The sequence below is a fragment of the Amia ocellicauda genome, chromosome 1 (genome assembly GCF_036373705.1).
Source record: "Amia ocellicauda isolate fAmiCal2 chromosome 1, fAmiCal2.hap1, whole genome shotgun sequence".
NCBI lineage: Eukaryota > Metazoa > Chordata > Actinopteri > Amiiformes > Amiidae > Amia > Amia ocellicauda.
This window is the reverse complement of record NC_089850.1, coordinates 32,869,383-32,891,618: the sequence shown is the minus strand read 5'-3', so window position 1 is coordinate 32,891,618 and position 22,236 is coordinate 32,869,383. Positions and strand designations below refer to the sequence as shown.

The window sequence follows — 22,236 nt, the reverse complement described above, 5'->3', positions numbered from 1 at the left end:
ACAGGTAACGAGCTGAGATTAGGAGCACTCTCTTAAAGGGAGTGCTCCTAATCTTAGCTCGTTACCTCTATAAAAGACACCTGTCCACAGAATCAATCAATCAATCAGATTCCAAACTCTCCACCATGACCAAGACCAAAGAGCTGTCCAAGGATGTCAGGGACAAGATTGTAGACCTACACAAGGCTGGAATGGGCTACAAGACCATCGCCAAGCAGCTTGGTGAGAAGGTGACAACAGTTGGTGTGATTATTCGCAAATGAAAGAAACACAAAGTAACTGTCAGTCTCCCTCGGTCTGGGGCTCCATGCAAGATCTCACCTCATGGAGTTTCAATGATCATGAGAACGGTGAGGAATCAGCCCAGAACTACATGGGAGGATCTTGTTAAGGCAGCTGGGTCCATAGTCACCAAGAAAACAATTGGTAGCACACTATGCCGTGAAGGACTGAAATCCTGCAGCGCCCGCAAGGTCCCCCTGCTCAAGAAAGCACATGTACAGGCCCATCTGAAGTTTGCCAATGAACATCTGAATGATTCAGAGGAGAACTGGGTGAAAGTGTTGTGGTCAGATGAGATCAAAATCGAGCTCTTTGGCATCAACTCAACTCGCCGTGTTTGGAGGAGGAGGAATGACCCCAAGAACATCATCCCCACTGTCAAACATGGAGGTGGAAACATTATGCTTTGGGGGTGTTTTTCTGCTAAGGGGACAGGACAACTGCACCGCATCAAAGGGACGATGGACGGGGCCATGTACCGTCAAATCTTGGGTGAGAACCTCCTTCCCTCAGCCAGGGCATTGAAAATGGGTCGTGGATGGGTATTCCAGCATGACAATGACCCAAAACACACAGCCAAGGCAACAAAGGAGTAGCTCTAGAAGAAGCACATTAAGGTCCTGGAGTGGCCTAGCTAAATTGTTGTTATTCTGTCTCTCACTTAAAATACACCTACCATTAAAATTATAGATTGATCATTTCTTTGTCAGTGGGCAAACATACAAAATCAGCAGGGGATCAAGTGCCTCCATTAATAATTTGGTACCTGGTATAGTTGCCTAAATGGTTGCTTAGAAAATACTGAGGACAAATACGTGCTCAGATATGTGCGAGAAATATCTCTTATAAAAAAATAAAAAGTATTTCCTTTAAACAAGCTTAACTGTTTGATTGATCAAGTCTCTGAAATATGTATTTAGTTTATAGAATGTTGCCATTCCAGTGATGTTGACAAGTTAATAGGACTTCCAGCAGTGTTAGGTTAAACACTATAACAAGTTATTCTAATCTTTCTATAACAAATACATGTCAATAAATGGGATAAAACTAACTTGTTTAATTTGTTCCTTGTAAGGAACCCAAAGACCAGTAGAGTAATGGCTGGGCTGATGCACTTAAGGCCTCTTTTGTTGTTTCTTGTGGTTCACAGCGCTGAGGGGATGGTGATGTGTTTGAATCTGCCATCTATCACCCTTGTTTAGGGGAGCTTTGCAGAAAAGCTGGTGTAGGAAAGTGTAGGAAATATAGATCTCAGAAAGTGAAACTGTTAACGTTAATGAATGTTGTGATAGTTGACAGAAACAGCTGCTGGTGACTAAATAGACTGGAAGCCATTGACACATTATCTGGCTCTGGCAGGTTACTTGCCTTGGCTTTTCTCTTCCTGGCACACAGCCCCCTTTGAATAAGGGCTTCACTTACACTGGGAATGTAATACTATATTTTTTTATTAATAGCTGTAAAGACTTTGTTGTTATGATGATGATGATGATGATGATAATAATAATGTATTTTTAAAGGAAAATAATGTACTTGCATAATTGGCTAGACCAAACTTTGATCTACCAGTGAATCTGCAAAGTACAAACCTCTATCCTATTGCATTTTCATCTATTGTTAGAAGCTACTACTTATAAATCAAAACGCAATACATCTGTGTTTCACAGAAAGGTCAAAGTTTGTATTTGGTCTAGCCCTATGACACTATATAAACAGGATATTTAAAAAGTTTTTGTTTTGTACTTTAATATCCTTTCACAGAGTTCTATGAAGCTGACTGAAAAGTAATTTCCCTAAATAATTTGGTTAATACAGATTATTATTTTACAGGAAAATACATGGTTTATATTTTGAAAATAAGCAATTAGTGTATACTGCCATTAAAAAAGTGTGTGATCTTGTTGTTTTTAGACACTTTGAAGCTTTACATAACTGAGGTGACTGTGAGGTTATGTGAGGAAAATGAAAATCCCAGTGTCCATAACAGGTAATTAAGCCAGCATTGCATTACATGTTTTATTTTTTATTATCTAGGCATATTCAATTAAAAAGAGATAGGTATGTATACTGGGGGAACAAAGACCTTGACATTGTTTTATTTTCTTATAGTATTTTAAAGATAACATTTCCCTCAGTATACATTTATCTTGTGTGCCTTACCATTTGTGCGAAGAGAGTGAAAAATTACTTAATTTACCATTCACATGGGGATATTCTTATTGTAACCTAATTTTGTTACAGAGTGTTTCAGTGTCTGAGTGTTACAAATACATTTCTGACTTATTTTAATAGTAAGGTCTTAAACGCTTTAAAAGACCTTTAAAAGCCTTCAATGCAACTTTCATTTTTTACAGTATATTATCTGATCATCACATGATTTCTCATTCAGGTCTTGTCTAAACACAGTCATGGAAAGCACTAGATTATTCCACACAGCCTGTTCCTTTTTCCCTAAATTGTCAAATGTGAAATATAGTTTCGATTTAAATATAGAAACAAGATTTTTGCACTTTAAATAATTTTCTGCTACATACTGCAGGCACTTACTTACCTTTAATATTTATAATTTCTTTGATTAAGCATAACTTAGTTATGTCCTGGTATGGGTAATTGAAATATAATCTTAAAATCTTCTCTTTTTTTAATCCCTAAAACAGGTCTCTATATGTGGAAAATGTAATTGCAGCCAGACTTGTGGAATTGTCTACTACACAGAGTACATTTCGATTTTCAGTCCAAGATCCCAGTGGAAAAGCATATATTTTGGTAAAGGTTTTTATTGCAAGTATAGTGTTTATTTGGGTATTTCTAATTTTTATTCTTTATTTAATGAAATTAACAATCTTTTCACAAAAGAAAATCTATATGAGATGCATAAGAAAACTCTGTCTCAGAAAACTCATTCAGAAACTCACAATAATCACCAGCCTGAAAAAGGCTTTTATAATTTTTTAACTGGTTAGTAGTCAAAGCACACAGCCTTTAGCTATATTTTTGTAAATACAATTATTATTGAGTCTTTTGTGTCCCCTCACACTAGCATACTGACAATTTCAGGCATTGCAGTACCAAGCAGACTGAAGGAAGTGCCAATGGAGTACTCGACATCTTCAAAACTATTTAGTTTCCTGTCAAACTCAACAGCTGCTATTTAAAAAAAATATTAAATAACAAGGAGAACATTTTCTGTGTGTTTTTAACCATCTTTATTTTTTTTAATGGTGAAGGTAATGTGTTTGAGCCACAGGTATAACAAATGTGAAGGAGTAATTACTCTAAAGATTTATATGATTGTCATTGAACTGCGTTCCTCTGTTTTTACAGCTCTGGCTTTTAAACACTGACACACTCCTCGTTTCCTCCATGGAGACATCCATCTGTAGTAGTGCCTTAATTTCATCCCAAGACAGTTCCTGCACTGAACATAAATCACAGGAAGCCAGCAGTGTCATTAAAGTTCTGTACCTTCCTTGTTTAAAAAGCCAACACCAAGAGTAAGTAACATTTATTAATTTACTGAAGGAACTTTAGCTTGGATATACTGAGAAAAAAACATTTTTCTGTGCTTGTGTGTGTGTGTGCGCATCAGAATTTATTTTTGAACTGATGAAGTGATGTAGTATTCAACACTGCTAACACAGGTGTTATGAAGCAGTCATTGCAGTTCATGTATAAATAAAAGCATTATCAAGTAAACAAACATACACCTTAACTGGACATAGTCCTGATTTCTAAACCTATTTTCAAATTTCCTTTGGGCTCATTTAAGCATTTGCGTTGCATCGGCACAGGACTGACTTTTTGGTCCGTTGGAAATCATGCATTAAGCTAATATCTGTTGATTAATTATATTGTTGTTGTACATTGATGCTTCATCTTTGTAAATTACTTCTGAAAGCTAGAAAATGTGTGTAAAATAAATAATTATATATAGAGAGAAATGTGTGATGCTTAGATTGGCAATGACCATGTAAAATACTTGGTGAAATGCCCTTGGGAATTTTAGCCATATGCTGGAAGAAGTTAAAACAACTGCTTTTATCCCTTTCAATGCGAAAATGAATTATTTTTCCTGAGTTAAACTCTGTGAAATGAATTGTCCCGTGTTGGTGTAGAGCTCACCAAGCCACAGTATCCCACAGTTGTGTAGGCAGATTTTAATAGTTGACAACTGAACTGTGATTAAACACATAATGCTCTATCTAAAATGTAATGCCTTGAGGCCAAACATTAACCACCTTTTTTGGTAACCTTGACATGCAGAATTGAGGCCCCTTAAAATTACACACAGTAACTCTTATTGACGTGTCTTTTAATTTCAGTGAGAAAATGTATTTGGAATTTAAATTATTTGGAATCATGGGAACTTTAAATTGTAACCAATCATAGTATGAATGCAACATTTTTGGAGGAAGATTTTATTTTCCTACTTGCTGTAATTTGACATGGAAAAATGTTTATATCAAATATATTTGATATAATTCATTTTTTATACAGAAAGGCAATAAAATAAAGATGGAAAGAAGGAACAAATGAAATAAAAGCTCAGAACTTAATTTCTGTCCATGTGTTATCATGGTTGAGAGTATAGTGGGATAATAACTAAGAATTTCACTTCCCAATCTAATTGCAGTAATATGTTACTTTAAATGCAGTAGAAGACATTCTTAATACCACTGTACTATGACATTATTTTCCTCTGTATACATTGAGTAGCTATATTTTCATGTTATGAAGAAGAAGAAAAAGCCTTGCATGTTTTCCTCTTGCAATTCGATAGGTTACTCTCATGCTGAACCTAAATATGACAGAATAAATTAGGTTTTCAGCTAAATGCCTCTCTTCTCACATGCTAACTTGATTTTGAGATCTCAGTTTTGCTTCCAGCTTCACACCTGTTTTTGTTGTTGTTGTTTTTAACCTTTTACATACACATCAGTTTTGCTTCATTGCTTAAAAACCCTTGAACAGATTGAAACCCATTGACAGGCAGCCTTGTGGTGTGTTGACGTTTTTATTGAGCCATTAATTTTGTTCCCCTCCAGTATGAACATAACTAGATGTTCAGATTGTGGAAATATATGAGATGCAGTGCTCAGTGGAACTATTCACAGTAAAATGTCAACTCCCAAATATTTTATGCAAAAAGGTCAAAAGGCACCTGATTGCTGTTGAATCATTTGAAAATCCATTTGAATATAAATCACACTAAATCCTTTGGAAGACATGTTACATGTCCAGAGAGACTGCAGTAATTTAAAGCAATTAAGAGATGACATGGGTGCCTTTTATTGTGCTAAACCATCCTCTACCCCCCCACCCCCCTCCATCTACATAATTGTTGCATAACCAGTAGTAGAGATTCCTGAAGTGAAGCATGTGAATTTGTCATTCATTACAAAAGTAGCATGTAGACTAGAGCCTGTGTTACAATCAGAGAAGAGAAAACAAAGAAAAACACAAATGAGAGTCTCTGAGGGAGCAGATAACTTACAGTGACTGAGCCTAGAGGTTGAATGAAGAGGGGAACAAATTCCAATAGGCAGATGTTGGCTGAGGAAAGATGTCATGTTTCTTTAGCTGTGGATCTGGTGGGGATGAGTTGGAGCTGCTTAGCCTGGCCTCCAGACTTCGGTGGGCTATCTGATGTGAAGATATCTGGGCTTCTCTGACAGACCTGCTGTGATTGTAGAACAATATCAAGGAAGCCATATTTGTTTGCTTTCAGTATAGCAACTGGTACTGCTGGCCAGACCAACATTCCCTTTTCTGGTGTTATATTGATGGTATATTTATTCAAAATGTACATGCAAATAAATAAATGTGCTATCTGGATTGTTTCATTTCAAAAATAAATAAATAAATAAATAAGAGTGTAATGGGAAATTGATGTACTAAAGAACATCTTCAAAATTGTATTAAAACGTTGATGCCTAAATGCTTATAAGTAAACTAAATAAACAAAACTCCCAGTTCAGTTAATTAATACATTTTGTTTAGTAATATATTTTTTCCATGTAGGGCACATCTTTTGAATGTCTTGAGTTATTAATGGCATAAACTTTCTTATTATATTTTGAGATTCAAGGCTATTAGCACAAATTCAGTGTAGGCTATTTTTTGTATGGTTATTTTGTTTAGGGAGTTAACTATTGTAGAAGAAAATAAGAGGCTGTGGCTTGTATAACTTTTAGTATATAATATACCACCATGTTTTGGCAGAATCTAATTTGGCAATATCACAGTCCCAACAACTTTCTCGGTTTAGCAACTAGATATCCGATTGTCCAGAAATATACCCGTAGGCAGAAAGACTTGCAAACTTATTAGCTGCACATCTACCTGTAATGAAATATCAGCATCATGAGACCTGACAAGCCATAGATGGAAGTTATCAATCCTTGAAACACAAAGAGAATCATAGTATCAAAACTGTAAGAAATTAACCTGAATCCCAAATAAAATTTTGGTCAGCTTGATTTCTGGTCAGTCCATAACCTCTCCCAGCAGGAGAAACCATGACAGAGAAGCACAGTTGATGGATTTGCTGCAGCTATGTAAACTTTGTACTTTCTGGTGTGAAACTAAGTTTTTGTCATACCTTATTATAATGGTCACTTTTAATTTTAGCTAAACATTTTACAACTATAAGTCCATATCAGTTGATGATGGATGTAAAGAATTCACAAAAACATAAGGTACAAGAAGGTATACTGAAGTCATTTCAGTTCACACATTTCAAACTACTTATCAACAACTACGTGATCAAAATTAAAGCACTACTGGAACTGCAGAGAAATCCAGGTGTAGACCTGACACTTTACTGATTACCTCTGCAGAGCAGATGAGCTCCTAACAATGGGAGCGGCTAGTAGAGGTTATAGGCCATTACTGAGAAGAGACTTCCCCTCTGGGTAATGTGCTATCAAGACAATGACTATGCAACTCATTGTAGTTTTTTTAAATAAATAAATGGTACACAAATAATCTTTCCTATTGACATTCAAGAATCCCAAAATGATTGCTGCTTATCAACCTTAAAATTGCAGTTCATTAATTCCAAACGTTGGCAAGCTTCCATTAATCTATTATTAATTAGAATCATTTGTAGGCTACTGCTTTAACACCGCAGATCCACCCAAGTAGAAAATACATTGGATCCATCCATGAATGTAATTTCTCTCCATTGGTATTATTTGCTGGACTTTATTTTCATTTTGGGAAATGGATTATCTTTGGAAAAAACAGGCTGCTAAAAAGAACATTAGAGCCTGATACTTATTCAATGAGAATTTAAATTGGTATGGACTGTCCACCTACTCTCCTCACTTGCATCAATCTATATATTGTGCTATTTAAAGTCATTAGTGACTGAAATGCACTGCTACTCAAGACCCTTCCAGAGAGTGTTTCTGTCCACTCTGCACCTGTGTACATTTTCTGTAAACTGCATAGACTTTTGAAAGAGTAGTGCTGTGGAATTTTGACACAACTGCTGATATTTCCTGAATGATTTTTGTTTCATGACCAGTTTCCAATCCTCTGTCATTTATCACATTTTGATAAACAATTTGGAAATCTTGTGCTTGATTTTCTTGCATATACAGCTGGTTCCACAGACCTTTATTAACCCTAATCTTGGACTAGTGCTTATCAGAGTCTGCAAAGCCACTTCACAGTGTCTTGGAGCTTGAAAGAATATATTTATCGATCTATCTAGATCACCATCAGCCTATATCAATCCACTGCTGGATGAAGGCCTCCCCAAGATGTTTCCACTTGCTTTGATCTACTGCTTCCCTTTTCTGTGTCATGCTTGCAAAGTGTATGATTTCTTCTTCCCATCTTCTATGTGGTCGTCTTCTAGGTCTTTTTTCGTCTCTTGGGATTAATTAAATAGTTTCCTTTGTCCATCTTTGATCTTCTTCCAGTGTGTCTAGCCCATTGCCCTTTAACATTTTTATTTTTTCAATTTTGGTTTGTTCATGGATCCATTCTTATTTTTTTCTATATCTTCTTGTTATTCCAAGAGTATGTCTTTCCATGCTTCATTTTGTTGTCCGCCGTTTCTGTATCATTTTTGCATTAATGACCCAAGTTTCAAAGCTATAGGTGAGCACTGGTAGTATGCATTGATCGAATACTTTTCTTCTCTGGCAAATATGTTTCCATTCAACAGTGTGCTTTTTTTTTCAAAATATTTTCAATTCCATTAATACTCTTCTTTGGATTACTTCAATAAGACATTTGTGTTGATTTATTGTCCAAGGTAGCCTTAACTTTTGACTTCTTCAAGTATCTGTTGATTTACTGAAATGTTCTTATATTTAACAAAGCTGTTAAACATTACTTTGGTTTTGCTCAGGTCCACTTTTCTTTCTTGCAAGTCTCTTGTGTTTTTGCAAATATTCATCTGAGAATTGTAAGTTGTAAAATAAACTGTTTAACTTGATTCCCTTTTCTTCCCAGTCCAAAGTCTTAAATACTTCTTCAAGAGTTGCTGTGAAGAGTTTGTAGAGATGTTATCTCCTTGACATACTCCTTTGTAAATTCAAATTCAAATGAGCTTTATTGGCATGACATTCTGGTGTTGCCAAAGCTTACAGCAAATGTTGTACATGCTGATCTTGTCAGTGGCTTGGTGAGATGGAATGTTGATGTAGCTTTGCTGTAGATACGTTTAAAAAGAGTTATGTAGATTTACTCAATATTTAGATTTTTTATAGTTTGAATCAAATGCTTTCTTGTAGTCAACAATGCCCAGAAGGTTTATCAGTTTTCATGCAAATCACTACCCTAGTTGTTGACTCTCTTTTAATTTGATGAAGTTTGATGAACTTTTGGTATTGACATTCACTTGTGTTTTTCACTGTTTCATAAACTGAATTTGCATTGTGTACCTGAGGGAGTCCGAAGCAAGAGCGAATTAACAATGGGAATATATACATATTTTTAATTATTATGCAGGCAAGATAATATCAGAAATTTGCATGATGAAGAATGTTTAAAAAATGTAATTTGTGTTTAAGTAAATTTAAGACATTTTAAAGTTTTGCATGGAGAATTTTTGGATTCAAATGTAACCATTAATTACATCTAAAAGTGGTTCAATATCAGATCTTCTCAACCCGAAATTGAGCATTTATCTTATATAAAACTATTTGTTTAAATTAATGGTCTATGAGTCAGTATAATGTTTTTTAATGTACTGTAGACTGTATTATGTCTCCCAAGTTTCTCTTAATGTGTTGTTAATAGTTCACAGAATAATGTCGCATTACTACGCTTCATTTGAAAACATAACAAATGATTATAATTTTAAAAATGTTTTCACTGACATTTTTGGTTGTAGTTAAGAAAATGATTCTTAGCCAGGATGCCGAAAGAGAGAAGTAAGCAGGAGAGAAACTTCAGAAATGAATACAGGATTTTGAATGATTCTATCCAAATCTACATATATATATACAGACTGGTGACAAATTAAAGGAAAAACCAACATAAAGTGTCTCAGTAAGGTATTTGTTGTGCCACTACGAGCCACCAGAACAGCTTCAATGCTCTTGGCACAGATTCTATGAGTCTCTGGACTCTACTGGAGGGATGAACACCATTCTTCCAAAAGATATTCCCTCATTTGGTGTTTTGATGATGGTGGTGGAGAGCACTGTCTAACACATCGGTCCAAAATCTCCCATAGGTTTTCAATTGGGTTGAGATGTGGTGACTGTGAAGGCCATAGCATATGATTCACATCATTTTCATACTCATCAAACCATTCAGTGAGCCTTCGTGCACTGTGGATGGAGCATTGTCACCCTGGAAGAGATCACTCCCATCAGGATAGAAATGTTTCACCATAGGATAAAAGTGATCACTCAGAATAACTTTGTAATGATTTTCAGTGACCCTTCCCTCTAAGGAGACACGTGGACCCAAACCATGCCAGGAAAATGCCCCCCACAGCATAACAGAGCCTCCGGACCCCCTGACTGTAGGGGTCAAGCAGTCAGGCCTGTACCATTCTCTTGGGGTCCCACACATGCACTCGCCCACTAGCCAGTTGAGCGTCTGTGTGACTGAAGCTCCTGCCACTCGTGCCCCAATAATGACCCCTCTTTCAGAGTCATTAGATCCTTTCCTTGTGCCATCTTGATCCAAAATCAAGGTCAACTGGGCCTGCTCAGAATTTGTATACATACCACAGAGCATGATAGGATGTTAATTGCTTAATTGTATTATGCAGTACACCTGTTTGGAGGCATCTGCATTCGTTATGTTCCTCCGCTCATTTATTAAGGTTTTTCCTTTAATTTGTCACCTGTCTGTATGTAGTGTGGTGGTTTGCAACCTCAGAACTGCAAGCATTCTAAAATCATATTTTCTCTCTTATATGAGATTATGGTAATGTGGGCCTGGATTAAAAAAAAAAATACACAGTTGTCATTTGATGGTGGTTTTTTTTCCAGAGTACCCTTGTGTCTAGCCAATTGAAAAGCACCACCTTGTTTGGGAGTTTGTTTGGTTGGCAGGTAATCTGGGTCTTTGTTTATGAAGTCAGCAAATGATTATATGGAAAATACATTTCGTAAAGGCAACGCTTTCTTTACTTAACTATTCATTTTAGGGATTTGTATGTGTAAAGTGTTGTTTGGTATTTTTTGGTTTCTCATCATTCTTAATAGGATATGTAAAAACAGGATTGGATACTGCATGTGTACACTTTTTACATTTTTTCTATTCTTTTCTAGTATTCTTTTCTCATATCTTCTCTTACTGGGCACCCTTATGGTACTGTTACAAATAACGTGGTTTAGAACTAAGTGGTTAATATATGTTTGTTATTATAAATACCTGTATGTTTTGTTTAGTCTTTTACATTGCTTTTCATGTAATTTGCTGGTATAGTAGGGTAGGCTTATGTGTCTGGTTATAAGCCAGCACCAAATGACCTGCAGGACTGCAATACTTTTGATTTCATTGGTAAACTCACCTTAGTAGACATTCCTTTATATGTGCTAACATTGAGAAGTGCCATTGGGGAACATTACTGCTGTTTATTTTTGCCCTACAGAGTTCCTGCTGTTTGTATATGTATGACACTTTTATCTCTTGGATGTCCACCACAGTGTTATAGATGCCTGGGAGAAAAACATTGGGGTGCATCAGATTCCCCTGCCTAGGAAAACCTGTCATGACGTGCTGGAGATACTGTCAAGAAGCACTGCCACCCTCCCGCCGTCAATGCGGACGATGAATGCATTCCAGGCAAGTTAAAAAATGTCCCTTCCTACACATATATTATGGGTCAAGATTTAAGGTTACCATTTCTGATTAGCTGTTTTTTTTAGGTTTTGTAGACTGATTAAGCCTTCTTTTCAAAAAGAAGCTGCATCGTACAAGATGATTTGCATTACATATTTTAATGAACAGTGCCAGCAAATAAGAATGTTTTATACTGTTACTTTGAAAATCTGGGGGGGGGGGAATAAAAGAAATACGAAGTTATACACTTTTACAATTGGCTTTTTATATAACAGATAATTTAAAAAGTGTTTGGAAGATATGTATGATGATACAGGATGTAATTAATTGAAGATGTTCCTCTTGAGGTTTGCTGGGTGGGGAAGGGGGGATCTTTGCATTTTGAGCTTTTATGTAATTACCTTGGTTATATGATGTACTCACATGTAATTCCTATCCTTGACTCTTAAGACAATTTAAAAGTAATTACCGACTTTACCGAGTGCTATTTGTCATTATATTTAGACAGGTACTGACAAGTTGGTTGCAATTAATTGCACATCAATGAAAATACCTTTCAGAAGTTAAATTAAGTATTTTTTTTTCCCAAGCAACCTGCTAGATAGTTTGGGAAAAAATATATAAATCATTTTATATATATTTTTTGCTTTCTCCCTGAACAAAGCCTTTAAAAATGTGCACAACTGCAGTATACACTCACCTAAAGGATTATTAGGAACACTTGTTCAATTTCTCATTAATGCAATTATCTAACCAACCAATCACATGGCAGTTGCTTCAATGCATTTAGGGGTGTGGTCCTGGTCAAGACAATCTCCTGAACTCCAAACTGAATGTCTGAATGGGAAAGAAAGGTGATTTAAGCAATTTTGAGCGTGGCATGGTTGTTGGTGCCAGACGGGCCGCTCTGAGTATTTCACAATCTGCTTAGTTACTGGGATTTTCACGCACAACCATTTCTAGGGTTTACAAAGAATGGTGTGAAAAGGGAAAAACATCCAGTATGCGTCAGTCCTGTGGGCGAAAATGCCTTGTTGATGCTAGAGGTCAGAGGAGAATGGGCCGACTGATTCAAGCTGATAGAAGAGCAACTTTGACTGAAATAACCACTCGTTACAACCGAGGTATGCAGCAAAGCATTTGTGAAGCCACAACACGTACAACTTGAGGCGGATGGGCTACAACAGCAGAAGACCCCACCGGGTACCACTCATCTCCACTACAAATAGGAAAAAGAGGCTACAATTTGCACAAGCTCACCAAAATTGGACAGTTGAAGACTGGAAAAATGTTGCCTGGTCTGATGGGTCTCGATTTCTGTTGAGACATTCAGATGGTAGAGTCAGAATTTGACGTAAACAGAATGAGAACATGGATCCATCATGCCTTGTTACCACTGTGCAGGCTGGTGGTGGTGGTGTAATGGTGTGGGGGATGTTTTCCTGGCACACTTTAGGCCCCTTAGTGCCAATTGGGCATCGTTTAAATGCTACGGCCTACCTGAGCATTGTTTCTGACCATGTCCATCCCTTTATGACCACCATGTACCCATCCTCTGATGGCTACTTCCAGCAGGATAATGCACCATGTCACAAAGGTCGAATCATTTCAAATTGGTTTCTTGAACATGACAATGAGTTCACTGTACTAAACTGGCCCCCACAGTCACCAGATCTCAACCCAATAGAGCATCTTTGGGATGTGGTGGAACGGGAGCTTCGTGCCCTGGATGTGCATCCCACTAATCTCCATCAACTGCAAGATGCTATCCTATCAATATGGGCCAAAATTTCTTAAGAATGCTTTCAGCACCTTGTTGAATCAATGTCAAGGCAGTTCTGAAGGCGAAAGGGGGTCAAACACAGTATTAGTATGGTGTTCCTAATAATCCTTTAGGTGAGTGTATATATTTTCTTCAATTTTTGTCAATTTTGCAAATTAAGAAAAATATCTTCACTGGAATTTCAATTTAACATTCTAACTCTCTCTCTCTCTCTCTCTCTCTCTCTCTCTCTCTCTCTCTCTCTCTCTCTCTCTCTCTCTCTCTCGCACACACACTTTGTAAGGAACAAGGCTATTTTAGTTTTATTCTCAAAGTGACACTGGTTTGTCTTTTCTTTAGAGAGAGGTCGTGGCAAGTTGTATGCACATAGGCCTTCATGTGGTTTACAATGTCTACAGGAAAACAATGTCCATATTTAAGTATGCTAGTAGGCTATTCCTTGTACTCTACATGTATAAGAGTGCCAGCCTGCATTAATTTAGTTTAACCCTGATTCCTCAGCGGGACCTCAGCTCCCGCTGTCATGACACTCTTTCCGTGCTCATGCTGTGCCTCAGTCCTATAACAGATTAAGTAAGAGTTTGTGATTAATTAGGAAGTTAGCAGAGAAAAGGTAGAGCATTGGCTGTTCATATCAGTGTTTATTTCTAAAATTCATCTGACCTACTTATTTCAGTAAATGAAAAATTAGATGACAGTTGTTTTGTGCTGTTATTGGTCCAGTGAATGGATCCGCTCTGTCTGGGGAAGATGGCGTTAACAGGAATGTATGGTGATTCTTCCTGAGATGCCAATGCCTCAGCTCTTCTAGCACTTTATTAGTCCACAGCTGGGATATATCATCACTTACTTATTTTAAGACTGACACTTACAGCAATTAAGCTTTTGAAAAAGAAGTGCAAATCAAAACATAACCTGAAGCGTACTGCTGCAGTAATTATCCAGCCTTGTAGCATTTATGTAAGTAACTTAAGAGCCAAAGGCAGTCATTAATAACACCAGTAACTGACCAGCCTAATATATACACCAAACTGTTTAGGGCTAAAGGTGAAGCATGTCTAATTATTTTTGAAGTTATTTTTCACTGTTTCACTTAGATGGCAATTTAAATGTGGTTCTTGTAGTTAATTTTCACAGTGAAGTTTTTTTAAATACCAAAGCTGAAAATTAGATATCTGAAATTCAGATTCATATTTTTTTCTATATGTATTTAACCTCATTTAAGAGTGAAGTTGAATAAACAAACACCAAAAAAATAGCATTAAGCACTTATTATGTAAAAGCATTAGGAAGTTATGATTTAACAGCCTTCAATAAAGTTCATTTGTCATTACTGCTCATCGGCAGCTTGTGTTTTGTAACCTCTTCTATTTTTCATCTATCCAAAGCACAATTTGTAATCTCCATGATTAACCTCTCTGATTGGTTTCTTTACAGTCAAGAGTAGAGCTTGACCAATATAGGTTTTTTGGGTCCAATACCGATAATTGGGAAGCTAAATTTCCCAATTACTAATATTTACTTTTTTTTGTTAGCATGCAAAACAGACATTTTCTTGCGTGGGTCCCTCAACTCAAACCTCTCCCTGTCAGAGAAACTGTGTCAAATATGCACTGAAGGCAGGATATTTACATTTTTACATAATAAACTTAACATTAATGTTCATCATAAATAACAACCACAAATCAAACATTGTAAAAATAAATTAGAATGAGGTAGAATACAGGAAACAAAATATGAAAATATGCATGTTTTATACATTAGAACAAAAAGGCGTCAGGTTCTCTCAGGTCTCAAGTCCTGCTCAGTGCTCATACTGCGGATACAGTGGCAGGTTATAGCGCAGGCAGCACAGCATTTAAAAAAAATGTATTGTAAAATGCCCTTGAAAGTGTAATTTATTTAATACGTATGTTAAACGAATTGCAATATGAATCACATCCAAACACAACGTAGGATTTGAAATAGTTTTAAAAATATCATGTTTAGTTTCAGTTTTTTCATTTCATTGTCTGAGAGATGCGTTTTTCACTAATTTTCTTTAGATGTTTTACTGTGATCTGAGCTTGCTTGTCATTTGGAGACATTTTTTGTTTGCTGATATCGTCAACATCTTCAGTAAATATTTACTTTAATGCATACTGTTTTTCTTCATTTTAATTCCTATTGTTAATTTTGAAAAGCGATTTAATTAACTTTTCAGTAAAAATCTATGCCATAGTATACAGTAATCTTCAGTCATGATGAAAATGAACACTAATCAAAACCATGGATACTCAAATGCAGCACAGCCTTCAAAAACATTTTCTATTGGTTATGTGTGTTTTAGTAAAACACGTGTTTATTGGTTTATGAGCCCTGTGTTTCTCAGTGGGTGTGTGTTAGTTTCACCACGGCACTCAATAGAACGCGCGAAAAATAAAGCACCATAACTATGTTAAAACATAATGGTAAATAATTATAATAAGGACTGCAAAACCAACTAAACATGTATTTATTTAATGTCTGAAGTCTCACGAAGGATTTTATGGAAAATATATCACTGCATTATCGGTGGAATAAGTGCTGATAAAGATATTCATGTAAAAGGCCAGTATTGGCCGATAATATTGGTGCTCCGATATATCTGTCGGGCCCTAGCCAAGAGTTTAGCATTAAGAATCACATCCTGTATATCAACCTTAATTTAGTCTTCGTGTGAATGTTTGATCTGAGAAGGGCAGTAGCTGTCAGATTGCTTCCTTTTGGTCAAAACAGAGTTCAACTGATTTTATTATGTGTATCAATCTTATCGAGACAAGTTTGAAATGCTATTTTCATTTCACATTGCAGTGAGTTGTTTTCCAGCACTCTGTACAATAGACCAATATGTGCTTAGATGCTTAGTACAAATTATGCCTGCAGTAATTTAAGAGTGCAACAATAGGTGGTTTAAATCAGGAGTACAGTTAGTGTCTAGTAGCTGTGCTGTGCTTAAACTAATAGTTTGAGGCAAATTAATAGATCATAGGACAAGTGCAGTCTAAACAGGTGACTTATGAAGTTCAGGGATGTGGGGAGAGACAGTTCTTATGTTCGCTGGTATCCCGAACCACTGCAGACGGATTGAGGAGAAGGAAGCAAGTATTGGTAATGGCCACCAGAGTAGGAGCTACAAGGACAGGAGAGTTATAGGAAGAGATAAAGGCCTGTAAGGAGCTAGGAGGGAACTCATAGTTAATGGTTCAGAAGGCAGTTGGAAGCAGGCAAGGATTCACGCAGTATGTAACATGTAGTTCGATAAGATTTGATACACCTTATTTAGGTGTTTCTATAGCACTTTTTCACTCCACTTATGTTATTTCACTATATATATATATATATATATATATATATATATATATATATATATATATATATATATATATATATATATATATATATGCTATATATAGGCTTTGGTTTAATAATGACATGCATTAAATATTCCCCACATTTATGAGATCTGTGAAGCAGTGGTATCAGCTTAATTTTACAGAATTAATGGTGATTCTAAACTATGGTGGTTAAACTTCCAAATGTAATTGTAGATTCATCCAAGCCAAGTTGAGGACATAAATCAAAGATGGGAAAAGTAAAAATGTGGAGGGTGTGGATAAAGCAGATAGCAATCAATACGATAAAACCTTGGCTGCTGATGTCATGTGCTCCACCTAGAGTGAATCTGTCAGATTTATTTAAAAATCAATTTCCATTTTGACAACTTGTTTCATTATCTATCTGCTCAGGTATGTCTGAAAAATAATTGAATGAAAATGTATGTACTCCTCTGTTTCACAGTGTAACTTTTTTCAATGGAACTACATTGTTTGTTTGATAGGAGTGGCAGACTGGTGTATGTGCCCTGACATTCCTAAATACTCCTGCTTTCTCTGTGAATGTTCAGATCAGTACAAAGTTAAAAACACGTTCTAGTAATGTTAGTCTCATGCCTAACAAGCGCTTTTGTTTGTTTTTGTAAATGGTGGTTTTGTGTACTTTCCAGACATTTTATTTTTGTTATGAAGCATATTCAGCTACTTTGCCAAGTTCTAAGAGCAGTGATAACAAATCATTTGGCCATATGCATCAAAGACTAATTTCTTGGAAACGGTCTAAAGCATGAAAGAAAACTGACTCAAATATTTAGACTTAGTTTAATGTGCCAGACCTACAGTCAATGCCCCTTTCCCTGGGTTCTTACTTTTCCCTTGTTTATATATGTTCATGTTTTTTCTTATAATAAAATAAAACGTAATCTTATTAAATGTATTGCTAACAAAAGCACTAATATAAATTAATATGACCTTTGTGCGTATGAGACTGTGTCATTTCTGTTTATTCTCGTCCTGAGGATGTTGAACTAACCCCAAAAAGATTTTCCCATCTTTTTTCCTTTGGTAATCCTCACTCACTCAGCCTTTAACAGCTGGCACTTTATCTTCCTGTTTTCCTGTTAAATTTGAATTTGTTCCCATTTTACCCTACATTTGGACTTGGCTATTTCTATTCCTTTCTGACTTGGCAATGCAGCCACAGACTCACTGGACCTGGACAACTTTAAATGCTCTCAGTTCCACTTGTACAGCTGATTGCTTTTTCCAGATATGCCTTAGATCAACAGAATATACACTTGGCATTAAACACTCACTAACTTTAATGTTACAGCTGTTGTACTAATATGAAATTCTGATGATTACCTTGTGTAGACTGGTATTAGATACTTTTATAAATGTCAAATAAATGCTGTATATATAGTCCTTTGAATTAAAAATGGACTAAAAAACTGAATTCCAGTACCCTAATTTTTCAGCTCTGCTCATATGATATGCTAGAAGAACTGTTTCACTCTGTGTATTTGTTTTCTGTGAAATATGGAAGAGGATGTCCATACAAACCGGAAATTAAAATGCATACTAATATATATTATACAAGATTATGTTGTTCTAATAAACAATAAGATGTGTGGAGGATGTGGAAAAAAAATATGGAGAATAGATGTTTAGGGTTACACATAAATACTCATATAAACACATTATTTTAGTTCCTGTCTGCAAATCTGCATCATATTTAATTCACAGTAATAACTAACGGCTCTTGCAGTGCCTTTTAAAAGTGCTCTCCTGGAACCCGTCATTATTTACATATCTGCACATCTTAGCACTGTCACTTACATACTGTCCTGGAATTTGTTCTCTGACTTTTATCATAGATTAATCTGGAATAGTCTGAAGCTTCATGCTAAAAGAAGAGATGTGATGAAGCTTTAATAACCACATTGGTGTTTCTCTGAGCTCTATTTAACAGAAATAAGCCTAGACAATAAATGGAGGAGAAGGGGGAATTCTGGCCTGTAGATGTCATTTAATAATATTGAAACAGATGGCATAAAGATATTCCTGTTTTATTTCACTCCCCCTCGGTGGTGGTGTGTCAAACAAAACATAGATAGCTTGGAAATGTCTTGTTTTTAATATGTTTCCTTTTCATGTTTCCTTTATTAGTTTAAGTAGGAAAGTTATTTTCCATTATCTCTCAGCTGTTTTAAAGATACAGAAATGGATGAACTTGCAAAACTCTTTCAGGTGAATTAAACCAGGCATAACGATGTAAAAAACAGTATCTCCATTTTTGTCTCTAATTAGAAGGCTTTGGAGCCATAGTTGAGCGTAACATGCATTGATTAAATATCTAGTATTTGTATATATTTATATATATTTATATAGTGTGTGTTTGAATGTGTATATATATATGAAGGGGAATCTTGTTTTATAATTTAATGTTTTTTTTTAGTTTTTTTTAACAATAGTGGTATAAACTCCCACAAAGCTTTGAAATTGTGTAAATTTGTGTAAACATGACGCTTGTTTAAGATTATTTTAAAAATATCAGAAGACAAAAAAAAAAATCTGTTCTAAATTTAGTTTGAATACCTAATGTGAAACAGTTGTGAGAGGACATTTAAAAAATTAACTACTAAAATTGTAACTACTACAAATACAATAATATGAAGACAAACATTACCAGTGCAATAGCTCAGAGTTTTTGATGTAATGATTATGATGTTTTATGCTATGACGAACTGCTCCTCTAGTTCTTGCCTGTTGAACTGATAGTGTTCTAAACAGCAAGAACACGTTGCCGTCTAATTCTTGCTTGCGCTCCAGCAGTCCATTTAAGAAATGCATTTGATTTTTCTTTTTGTCTTTTGACACAGCCTGCTGGGTTGTCATTCTTTGTAATTTAACATCTTCATTACCTGCCCTTTCAAGCCTTCAGTCCTGTGTGATGCTCTATTATATGGGATTTGTACATTGTGTTACTCACTTCTCATTACTATATATATGGCTTATGTAACACGCAATCACATTTTCATAATAGTTTGTGATAAGCAAATCTATCAAAGGCAGTGTTTTAAAAAATGAAGATAAAGTGAAATGCATGCCATTTGAAATGTAAGATTAAGGCCAATCTGATTCCCCAAAATGCTGTACAGTGTGGTAAACAGTCATTTTAAAAATCTGCTGATCATTATGCATTTCTAAGAAAATTAACAGCCTTCGTTTACTTGTTTACCTCCACCTTTCGATGAGATTTCACAGATGAGGCCCTTTTAGCTTTTATCCCATTTATGCGATGGCTACTCCTTAGGTTTTACCTTGCCCAGATTGTGTACATTTTCACTGCCGTCTTCATTGTCATTCTGTCTCCCAAGAGCCCACAGTAAACAAGACTCTAAAACATAACCCATGTAGCGGGTAATCAGCAAACCCTCTTATTAAATTAAGTCTTTATCTAAGCTACCGCCTCTCCCATTCATGATGTCATGGAATAACTCATTAAGCGGGGCCTGTAACCGATATAGTATGATAAGGGACAAAGGGAGGCAGAGTAAGAGGGAGCCATGTTCTAAGGCTGTAATTACCTTTTCTGAATTGCTAGAGGAGTTTAAAACATGAAGACACTAACTTTTAATTACCTTTTCTCATGATTGATGAAGTAATATAAACTGTGCACAATATGTGGAGAGCTAATTAATGCAATAGTTAGATGTTTCTGAAACCAGCTGGTGGAAATGTCAGAATCCGGCGCCTGAAACACATTTGCCTGGCAAATTATACAGAGCTGTGCCACCATTTGCTTTTAAATTTTAATAAATTAACCTGGAAGGCTCTTGTATTTCCCTGTGTGTGTAGATACACTGCCTATAGTGACATCTCCCTTCATCCAGCAGCTATGATGTTTGTCCTGTTGGTTAAAGCTGTGTTTTTCCTTCCTTGTAGTATAACCAAACAACAGCAAATTACTGCGTTCAACAGTTGCACAATTTATATTCTAGTGAAGGTCCTCTCTTATTTTCGTTTGAAGAGAAGAGCCACCTAATTTCCTGTTTAGTGTTTATACATTTTTACGAAATAGCTGTAACAGGTGGTGATACACAAAGGAAGTACACAACCTCGCATACACTTCACTGAAGATTTATTGTGAACAAATGAAAGAATAATGTAAGTGGAATATAATAAAACCAACTCCTTGAACAAGTTGTAATATACACTATTGTACATGTGTAAAGCTGTGTTGACTTGTTACTGCAGAAAGCACATACATGACTGATGGTTACTTATTGTCAAGCCTGGACAAATGTACACAATGGTTCCATTGCTTCATGTACTGTATATTCTATTGTGGACCAGGTGTATTATGCACATTCTAAGTTTACTGTGTTCATGAAAAAGATGGTGAAGCTTAATAAAGTGTTCAGTAGACAACAATGAGGCAGTTCCCAATGAGACATATAAAGGCCAGTTAGACTAATTGCATTTGTTCATTCAGGAAAAACAAAACAAACAAGATGTGTGTGTCTATTTATTTTGTTCTATATTTATTTAGTTTTTTATTAAACAATTCGAATGGCCTCTACTCCGAATTGAAAAAGAAATCAAAAAGTATATAAAGTACTAAAGTCAGTTGTTTGGCAATGGGAATGTCTCCGCTTATAAAGATATGAGATGGATCGTGTGGTTTGAAGGCATATTTCCCGTATAGAAATTACAAATTTTTGACACAATAGAAGAGATTAATAGCTTGAACAGCCACACCACACAGGACATGTTTCCCACTAAAATCTATTGCTATTTTCTACTTTTAACTATTACTAATTGTAAATGTAATGCATCTACCTACTGTGAAAAATATTATACTGTGCTTCTAACATTGCGGCTGACTCAGTGCTCCGCCCACCTACTTTTTTCTTATTGCCAATCTGCATCACCTGGGTATTAGTTCAGTGATTCCAATATATGTATTTTTATTTCTGGACACATTAATAACATGTATACAGCTAATGTTCACTAATGCTTTCTTACAGGTAGCATTTATGAAGCTGTGAAGCCCCCAGGACAGAGGTCAGCCTCATGGGAAGTCTTGCAGAGCACACGTTTCATCAGACAACAGCCAGCTGGGAATATTCTAGCTATAAATTTCATGACTTAGATTAAATTGCTGTTGTGTACTGAGGCAGGTTAGTATGGCTATCTTACAGTTATGTATGCATGATGATGATTTGCCTCCATACTAAGGATGAAATATCATGATATCAAATATTTGTAACTAATAAATGTTTTTCACCCGGCTGATGCTTGAAATTATTTCTTCATGTATATCTATATACCAGTACAATACAATATTGTATGATCACCTTCATGGTCATGTTACAGGTTGTCTGTTCTGAAATACATGATTTGTAAGTCTCTTAAATCCAGCTAGTCCTTTGTCTGCTCTGGCTGTTCAAGGGTATCTGGCTTTTAAAGTTCTGATTGACTTAAATTCATAAACCATTTGCTTTGCCAACCACTATGCATGTCATATCAGCCTCGAACATGTCTACAGAA

General features: G+C 35.8%; 1 protein-coding gene across 3 annotated transcripts in view; it reads left to right on the top strand.

The window, feature by feature from the left end:
- Nucleotides 1-21,977, top strand: part of ube3d (ubiquitin protein ligase E3D) — a 35,723-nt gene extending 13,746 nt beyond the window's left edge. The window contains exons 6-10 of one of the 3 annotated variants that reach the window (XM_066702301.1): nt 2,194-2,269; nt 2,940-3,048; nt 3,607-3,776; nt 11,409-11,551; nt 21,718-21,977. In XM_066702301.1, coding sequence (XP_066558398.1) covers nt 2,194-2,269; nt 2,940-3,048; nt 3,607-3,776; nt 11,409-11,551; nt 21,718-21,734 — 515 coding nt within the window. In that variant the 3' untranslated portion in view covers nt 21,735-21,977. Of the gene's footprint in view, nt 1-2,193; nt 2,270-2,939; nt 3,049-3,606; nt 3,777-5,862; nt 6,169-11,408; nt 11,552-21,713 lie in introns of those variants that run through there. The other 2 variants (XM_066702293.1, XM_066702311.1) reach the window with 2 other exon arrangements.
- Nucleotides 21,978-22,236: the final 259 nt, after the last annotated feature.